We start from the raw sequence: 9,254 nt of genomic DNA, 5'->3' as shown, positions 1-9,254 counted from the left end.
CCGCTGCGGTGGATCGGTACTAAGCAGGAGTGGCATCCCCGCGTCAAAATCTGGATGAAAGAGAGTCCTTTAGGTCTCAGGCATGCATCGAGTAGTGAGATCATTGGCGTTATAAATATCCCTGTGCCAGCAGAACAGCTCCAGCTACTGCAGCCGGGGTAATGCCCAGGAGCGCTGCACGCGTGTGTGCGCACGATTTCTGGCGCACAAACCTCAGGAGCGACATCAAAAATGCTGGAAGTGGCCTAGCGACTGTCTCCTGTTTGGAAGAATGAATGTTCCTCTTTACCTTCTTACCTTCGCTCACTTGATTTGCGCCGCCGGAGCAGGGCACGTCTCTTTGGAGCGCCAGCGCCTGGAAGAGGGGATCAGTTCGGGACGCAGGACTTGCAGGCTCTACTGTAGGGTTGGCATCGGCTTTCATCTCCAGATTCATCCCGACGGCAGAGTCAACGGCAGCCATGAGCCCAACCAGCTGAGTAAGTTATTCACTCCGGTGTCACAGTGAGGATTCTAACTACTAAATTATAAACGTGTGACGCGCTGGTGAATCCAGTGCGCCCCGCTGTCAATGCGCGCTTGGGTCTACACTCCCGCATTTGCTCAAATTGACCCCCTTCTGTTTGCAGCAATATCTATTTTAAATGTCATCCCTGGGGGTTATAACAATAATGATTTACACAGGAAGACTTGAAGGACCGCGCACCTAAACTTAGGACTGACCCCGTGAAATGTCTGCGGCGGTCATCTGGGTGACGAGCCTTGTTTGTGCTCCGGGATGTTGGCAGGTAGACTATTTGTGGAAGTAACAGGTGCAGCTGTGAGACACTCGGATGTGTTGGATTGCCCATCAGTGCGACTGTCATCACAGTGCTACTCCACACACACACTGCAAAAAATGATCCATTTTCAAAATGTGACTCTTATTATTATTATTATTATTGTTGAACATTATTCAGTGTCCAGACTGAAAAAAACTTTATCGTGCAAGATTCAGTGATTTGACTTGAAATAAGTCACAAATGAATAAAAAAAAGCAATAAGTTTTGTTGTTGAATATAACTTTTGAGTTGGTTTAAGATAAATAAGGCTTTGCTAAAAGTTACTCTGCAGTGCAGATATCTGCTATAAGAAAAGTTACAGTGACCAGACTGATGTGATGCATCCCTTCATGGTCCATTTAAAAAGAACACATTGGATTCTGTATGTTTAGCCTCATAAAAACATAACTCACACATTCATTTTTGCACAAAAACAACAAAAACATATTCTAATAATCTAATACTGTCATCTAAACAATCAGCTCTGTACTGTGGGTTTATTTTTTATTGTTAGTCTGGATTTATTGGCCAATTCAGGAGTCTTCTAGTACAAATTAAAATATAACATCGAAAACAGAATTTACATTTAGATTTTATTTCTATTTTAAATTTATATACATTTAAATGTCTCCAATTGAAAGTCTTATCTTTTAAGTGGTGTAAAAATTATATATTAACACTAACAATGGACTAAACTGCAGCTAACTAACACACAAAATTCCAATACTACCATTGTCCTTATATGTGAATCTTGCCCTTTGTCACTTAGGCCAAAAGACTGAAGTCATAAATCAGATTTTCAGTTTTTACTGCACCATCAGATCCCTCATCGCTCATCTGCTGACGAAACAGCTAAAGCTCACCGTGAAAGTGCACTTGTGCCTCCATTTCATGGTCCCCTTCAGAAGAGTTGTCAGGTTACATGGATTTCAACAGCGACAGCCATGTGGTTTTGAATCCTGCATGACAGCACTGGAGACGAGCAGGAGACTGGGTGACTTAGATTTATAACATAAAAGATAGTTTTACCATCAGGCTTCATTCATATCAATGACCTAAAGGACACCACAGATAGCTAATATTAAACAGCTAACATACGATAAGGAGAACAGAACTGTGAGTGCATTTTATTGAAACACTGGTTCAAGCTGCACAGTTTAAAATTTTACAGGTGTTTACTTCAGTGTTTCATAATTTTCTTCTTGTACTAATTGTTTATACACACTAGGCCTACAACTCAAATGTATTATTAATGGTAGAATTAGGGCCAATGCACAACCTTTTATTGTTTTAAACCTGCAAAATGTTTTGGAGATATGGTTATTAAGTTTCTACAAAACATTTATATTGTGCACACTAGCAAAAAGAATTTACAATGTTTATTTTCTTTTAAAATCCTGGTCAACATAAAATCGCCAAGTTGATCCTGTTGAAGGTTTCTGGTTTAATGTTTAATACCAACTCAGCCTTCTGATGTCACGGTCAAACTCTCCACAGCTTTACCTTTTGTGAAGGGAACATCAAAGTAAAGTAGCCGTATTGTATCTGCAAAGCTAAACTGCTCCGTTCCCCAGTCTCCACTGCTATCTTTAGCCTTTAGCAGGAGTAGTTTGTGATGCACTTCACCTGCACCGCTCTGGTGAGTCAGTACGGGGTTTGAACTTGTGGCCCTGTTTCAACTTTCGACTGCTGAATGAAAACACAAGGGACGCTGCAGCATGACCATCAGTGTGACAAGTGGCTCCAACTTAAGAGTACAATATGCAACTTAAGCTAACACTGGCATGATACCTCTAAATCAATCCACTCTGCTCCACCCAGGCCTCCCTCCACCTCAGATATCCTCTTCTACCATCTGCTATGCTCTACCACTTTAAGTCCTTCTGGTACCAGTCATTATGACTTTAAATAAATAACAAGCTGTAAAACTAACTAATCAAGCAGTAGTTGGGGTACTGGGAAGAGTGAGGCTCATTATTTAGAAGTGAATATCTCACAACCAGATTGCTCTGTGAGTCTGACGAGATGGTAGGAGACAACCTCTCCAGACTGTGTTAAAACAAACAAACAACAACAAGAACAACCACAACAAAGAGCTTGTAATGCACTTAAAGGTACAGACAATCCCAACACCCTGTAATCAGAGCAACTGATGTTTTATCCAAGATGACTTAAGGTATTTTCATGGTGACATAAAAGTATTTTCAAACAACATTTGCTTTAATTTCTCACCTGAAAAAAAACCAAACAAAAACAATCAAATCATGATTGGTGCCAAAGTGACGCTGAACTGTATAATATACTGTAGCAGATGTTATCCAGACAGCGGACGAGCATTCACAAAATGGGAGTAAATACACTGTCACCAGTCAATTGTCAGAGCATGTTGTTTGTGCTCCCAGGTGTCCTGGAGCTCTTTGCGGTTTCTCAGGGGGTCATCGGCATCAAAGGGGTCTTCAGTAACAGATTCCTGGCCATGAATAAAAGAGGAAGGCTCCATGCCACTGTGAGTATACCACACATTTCAGTACTTCTGCTTCTCACCGTGCACTTTAATATTCACTCTCAGCACATACGGTACATACTTCTGACTGCAGCGTTATTTTAATGACACACCTTTTGTAGATAAGATTCAAGGATTCAAGTGTTGTTGTTTTTTATTATTCAATCATACTACATCACTGGCTTGATTAATTAGCTTTTATGGATTTAGATATTTCATACTTCCATCTTGCTAAATAATCTAAAGTTGAATAGTTGGTTCTTTAGCCATTCAGGGCAGAGGAACGCCACAAAAATCTATCAGATCACTGTGTCTTTGTGATGAATGCAAGTTCAATATTCACTCTCTCATCTGTTTTTGCAGCATCTAAATGCTAATGATAGTCTACAGTGGGTTAATCAGAGATTGATTCATGAGAACAGTTAAAGATGAAACTGAACCAAGCAATAAATGTGCCCTAAAACCAAAACAGTGGCCCAAAGGAGGCTAAGGCATTTGTGATGTGGCGTTTGGTTGAACATGAGAAAAGTGATGGAGGTAGCTGTAAGAACGCTAAACGAAAGCGAGTTTGAAGGACGTGTTAGTTTTGGAAAGTGGTGGTGTGGGGATGCAGCTCTGTAGTTCTGATGCCAGAAAGGCGTGGAGGGAGGATATCTTTATTTTCAAATACTTGTGACTTCCAACTCAACCTTTCATTTCCTGCCAGTGTTCATGACTAGCACCACATTTTAATTTGATCAAATATTGTGAGTCTGCATTCATTTAGTGCAAATGGTCGCATTTCCTCATCAAAACATTGCCTAGTATGACTATATTTGTCTTACTTATTAGTTTGTGCAGCTTTGCATCTGTGCTGCATAACAAAATCCCCAAATCTGACATCAGTATGTCATGGCATACTACTGTAATCTTTAGCCACAGTTTCGAAGACTTTCAAATCCCCGCAAACGCACAGTAAGCCCAAATCTGCCCACAGCAGCTTGGCCTTGCTGTCGAAAGCAGGCTGGCCAGCCAGCAGCCAGCCGTACTTACGAGTCATCTGTGGGAGCCTTGGCAGGCGTATAGATAGAAGCAGCTCCCTATTAGCATGTGTTAATGGGAAGAGCAGATTAAGTCCTGTCTGGGACAGCTGATAATATACCAAAGAGTTAGCCACAAAGTGAAAATCAATATGTTGCGTAAACAATCAGCCTGGCAAGCGACAATCATTGAGCTGGAGAATTTGTGAGCTGCTGCGCGTGTTCATGCTGAGTGCCGGCCATTCTTGTCCCCTCAGCTCCCAGTATTGTTTCAAGAAACCCTGTCAGCAGGGAGTGATGTGGCATCTTGTTGGAAATGTACTGAAGTTAGTGTGTGGAGCTGAACAGCATTAACACATTTACTGGTCATTCCAGAAAAAATACAGACTTTTATGGGTTCAGAGTACAAAATAGGAATTAAATATAAGCTGTAACTGAGCAGACATGGATAATAAGAAGAACAACTCATCAAAGCATTGATGAAAACCATTGTTCCACACCAGAAAAATGTGACATACAATAACCACACTGCAGTTAAATTTAGAATGGATATTTATGGTACCCAGATATTTTCACTTAATGATGTTGGTGACGTGATAACCTACAGTACACTGCTGCAGCACCACTTCCTCTTTACCAACACTTAACTTCAAAATTCTATTTAATCTTTGCTTAATACTCATTTTCATTTAAAAGCAAATTGATCAATATTGCAAATGAGCAGTAACTGAAATCAACATCCCTTTGCCTCAGTGGGTTTTCCAATGTGCTTCACAATGGCACCCATTTAAAAACCTAGCACCTAGTCTGGTTCTGTGCCTCCAGCTACTGCTATAAGATCTAATTTTTGCCTCCTGAGCAGCTCTGCTCAAAGAAATATTTGTATAAGTAAAACTCCAATCTGTGGCTACAGCTGCACTGTGCTATTTAACCGCCGCGATGATTCGGGAAGGATGTAAACTTTGGGGCCCACAGACAGGCTCGGGCCTCATGCCAAGGTGTCAGATGACACCCTGAACCTTATCTTGTTGCATCGTCTGTCATATTTAATATTTAGATGTTTTCACTATGGCAATTTATTAGCTAAATAATGAGCAAGGAGACAGATGCACAGTGCTCTCATGACCTACTCAGCAAGCAATCACAAACATAATCTTATAAGGGTCACCTGCATTAGTTGAACAAACAGTGAGTGATATTGCAGAGAGATGGAAAGTCCATGTCCCCAGACAATGAATCTTAAGTAATTTGTTGATGCAAATGAGACGTTTCTTATCCTATGAAACAGATGTCTTGTTTTGTTTCTTATCTCAACATGAGCGGCATCATTTTGCATTCAGAGAACATTACTTCAGAACGAGCTCTCTGAAAATAAAAAAATAAAGAATAAAAGAATATTACTAGCTGCTGATACGAGCACTTGTATGGACTTACTGTCCTCAACACTTCATGTACAACCTAAACTTTCTCTGGTTTGCCAAAGAAAGCTGAAGACACTGGGGACTGCAGCTCATGGACTTACAGCATCAAAGTTTGTTTTCCCAGTCATAAATGTTCTTCCTTTCCTTTGCCTTAATTGGAACCTAACTTTATCACCAACTGTTTTCTGACATGCTTAACTGGAGCCGTACTGCACCCATCTACATTTAAGTGGTATTAATTAATTAATGGGAATTAATAAGCACTCAGGCAGGGATAGCAGTAACAATGACAAGGATACATTTATGTCACACAAATATTATAGTAGAAACCTAATTAAGTTCCCTTTAAAAAGTGTGACCAATCCAGCAGAGCAAAAGATCTCTGCAGCCATTATATCATATAAAACACAGCAGGACCCAAAGCTTCTTCCTGGTATACATGCTTGTGTGGGTGTGTGCATACGTGCCTGTATGTGTTAGTACATCAATGGATTTATTTCCAAATGTGTAACTTCCTCCTTGGTACCATAACTGGAATGATCCCCAAAACTAAATCATCTCTATCCTCCCACAGCAGTGATCGGGGGTATTCTATATAGCTTCTAATCACCTTTAAAAGCAACGGCCAAAAGGAACATTCAGTCACTTTGAATAACTTAAACGTTTGTACTGAAACCGCTGTGGCCGCCGTGCGCTCTCTTGTGACTGGCATGTTTACCAAATGCTGTAATGGCATCATTTTCTGCTATGCTGCACTCTTCAGCAAAGCAGAACAGTTTGTTTTACTTCAGAATGGCAGGAGGTTATACAAGGAAGTCATAGTGCAGAAAGTAACCAGGGATCCCTGAGTTTCCCACCCGAGATATTTTTAGGTCTAAAACAGGAACATTCAATGAATATCTGCAGCTCAGAGTCTGACAGCGAGAAACAGTATGGTTAGAAAATAATATACCAATAATACATTTTCAAAAAAGGACATAATGGCACATTATCATCAATCCACAGTCAGTCACTGTCAGAGCTGAACATTTCCAGCTGTCGTAGAATGGTTGTAGTTAGTTAAACAACAGTTTCCATCACTTTTTATGTGTCCAAACAAGTACAACATCACTCCTTCGAAGAAAAACTGTCTAAAAGTGTTCGACTGTGCCAGTTTTGACTGGGATTGTTTTTCTACAAACCACAATCTACATAGCAGAATAATTTCCTACAGTATAATGATATAAACATTTTGTACCTATACACTCTGCATTGTAGTTACAGATGCAATCTACTGCAAACCATGGAAAGTGAAAACTTTGGGAAATGATTGGAAGTGATGTAAAAAAAAAAATGTCTTTGAATACTGATCTGAACACCTGAACAAAGATGGTTCTGCTGCTGTCAATCAAAGCCACTCTGTGATAAGGAAACTATTTTTGAAACCTAAACCAAAGTTCAAAGGGAAACCACCTCAGTTATTAAGGCACCGTCTGTTTTACAGCAGTAAAGTCCATCAGCTCACACCGGCACTGCAAAGGGGTCATATAGCAAGAAATTAGAGGCCAGTTTTCAGTGTTTTCCTGCTATGAATTCTATTCATTTGTTATATAATATTAATCCAGCTTCCAGAAATTAAAAAATGTTGACTGTCATGAAACTTTGGTTACTGCACTCTCTGATCTGCCTCTGTGTGAGAAAATCTAATTTGACACTATACACATGCATTGATTGACCCTTATGTTGAAAACATTCACTCTGAATTGCTTAAGTTGCATTGTTCTTAGCCATTGAAGGCTGCATGAAGCTGGCCATCTGGCTTTGATCACCGACGGCAGCATGTGTACTTGTGTCAGATCTGGATTAACAAGGAAACAAAATGTCATCAGTGAGGCAAATCAGGGACTGCAGATAAGCTTTCAGATGCTTGATGGTCAGTGCTTTCCTGTAAAGAAACAGAAGCCTTTAATTTTTCTTTCCATTACTTATAGGTAATTATCTAAGCAGCAGCTAAGAAGAGAAACACAGGGTTAGATTACATGGTAGCATGCAAACAAAGTTCCCACATGTTCTGCAGCTGAGTCTTGTTTACATGTGAACAGATCCAGTATTATGTACTATTATGTACTCCCTGACTGATCTAAACGTGTTTTCGGCCAAGTTTCATTAGATTAAAGTCACAATAAAAAGAACAAGAGGAAACACCTACAGGTACTAATACTGTTATATTACCCTCTTTCGTTTTTTGTAGGAATGGTTCACAGATGACTGTAAGTTCAGGGAGCGTTTCCAGGAGAACAGCTACAATACTTATGCCTCAGTAATCCACAGGAACCACAAGACTGGTCGCGATTGGTTCGTGGCCCTCAACAAGAGAGGGAAAGCAAAGATGGGCTCAAGTCCACGGGTCAAATCACAGCACGTCTCCACTCACTTCTTGCCCAGGGTCAGCCTGAATGACAACAGCGAGCGAGGGTTCACGATCACAGACAGAAGCAAAGAGAGAAGGAAAACCCCGCCGCCTCCACTGCCTAAACCTGCTCTAGCAAAGGCTAACATCCATGGAGCAACAACATCAAGACGTACCCAAGTCAAGTATTGGCCCAAGTACCGGTTTGGATAGATGTTACAGGGTTTGTTCTGTCTTGGTTCATAGACATTGGGCATATGAGTAATGGGCATGCCCTGGAAACTGACAATGGTCATTTATCACATTCCGGGTATCTTTGAAAAGTGTGAAAACCTCAAAAAGCTGCCGCAGCTGGAAGTTAAACTTCAGTTGAGGATGCTTTGTTCTGTTTTGTTATTTTTGTACATGATGAGCTTTGGCAGAGACTGAAACAAAGCCTTTTAAAATCAGATGCTGTTAAACCTCCATTTTTGTTCTGCATATTCTTAGTGAGACGGCAAGAAATATTCAGAAACACATATCTTTTTTTATTAACCTTTGCTGGTTTGTTATTCAATGAAAGGGTTGTAAATGAATCACAAACAATTCATTTTAAGCACAGAATAATACTCTAATCAAATTTCCCTGTTAAAATTAAAACTCTTCAGTCCAGTTCTCCCACATCAGCTGGATAGGGATCAGATCTGGGGATCAAATGGCCAATTCAACACAGAGAGTATTCTAGTAGCTATGCTGCTTGTTGGCCAGAGACAATGGCATCCATCTTCAGTATGGAGTGGTAGGACACAAGTCTCTAATGCAAAATGTTTGCACACTGGTTATTCTATTTTAATCAACGATGCCGTGAGGCCGCGAGGCATCCATTTGTCAAGGAGGATACATACAGTACATGTCATTTGAGACAGATGTGAATGGACCTTCCACTGAGTTTGTCCTGATCAGATCCAGTTGCACCATGTGTACGTGTATATTTCTTGGCCATATTTACAACAATTGAATTTTTAGCATATAAAACAGATTCAGGTTTACCACTGATTAAAGATGTTAAAGATGTTTTTTCATAAACAGAGTCAAGTCTGTGTCTCAAGTGTCTCATATGCA

The 9,254-nt window shown here is 40.3% G+C and overlaps 1 protein-coding gene across 1 annotated transcript; it reads left to right on the top strand.

The window, feature by feature from the left end:
• Positions 1–249: 249 nt before the first annotated feature.
• fgf5 (fibroblast growth factor 5) lies at positions 250–8,490 on the top strand. The gene is made up of 3 exons (XM_026343987.1): positions 250–479; positions 3,224–3,327; positions 7,995–8,490. The coding sequence occupies exons 1-3, from the start codon at positions 272–274 to the stop codon at positions 8,364–8,366; spliced, it is 684 nt and encodes a 227-aa protein (XP_026199772.1). The 5' UTR covers positions 250–271; the 3' UTR covers positions 8,367–8,490.
• The last annotated feature ends 764 nt before the right edge of the window (positions 8,491–9,254 follow it).

The sequence above is a fragment of the Anabas testudineus genome, chromosome 9 (genome assembly GCF_900324465.2).
Source record: "Anabas testudineus chromosome 9, fAnaTes1.2, whole genome shotgun sequence".
Lineage (NCBI taxonomy): Eukaryota > Metazoa > Chordata > Actinopteri > Anabantiformes > Anabantidae > Anabas > Anabas testudineus.
This window is presented reverse-complemented; position numbering and strand designations above follow the sequence as displayed.

Excerpts from the sequence above, each read along its gene's own strand:
- fgf5 (XM_026343987.1), top strand. The coding sequence starts at position 272 with ATGAATGTTCCTCTTTACCTTCTTACCTTCGCTCACTTGATTTGCGCC. Across the intron at positions 480-3,223 it reads CCATGAGCCCAACCAGCTGA|GTGTCCTGGAGCTCTTTGCG; the intron begins GTAAGTTATTCA and ends TTGTGCTCCCAG. Across the intron at positions 3,328-7,994 it reads GAGGAAGGCTCCATGCCACT|GAATGGTTCACAGATGACTG; the intron begins GTGAGTATACCA and ends CGTTTTTTGTAG.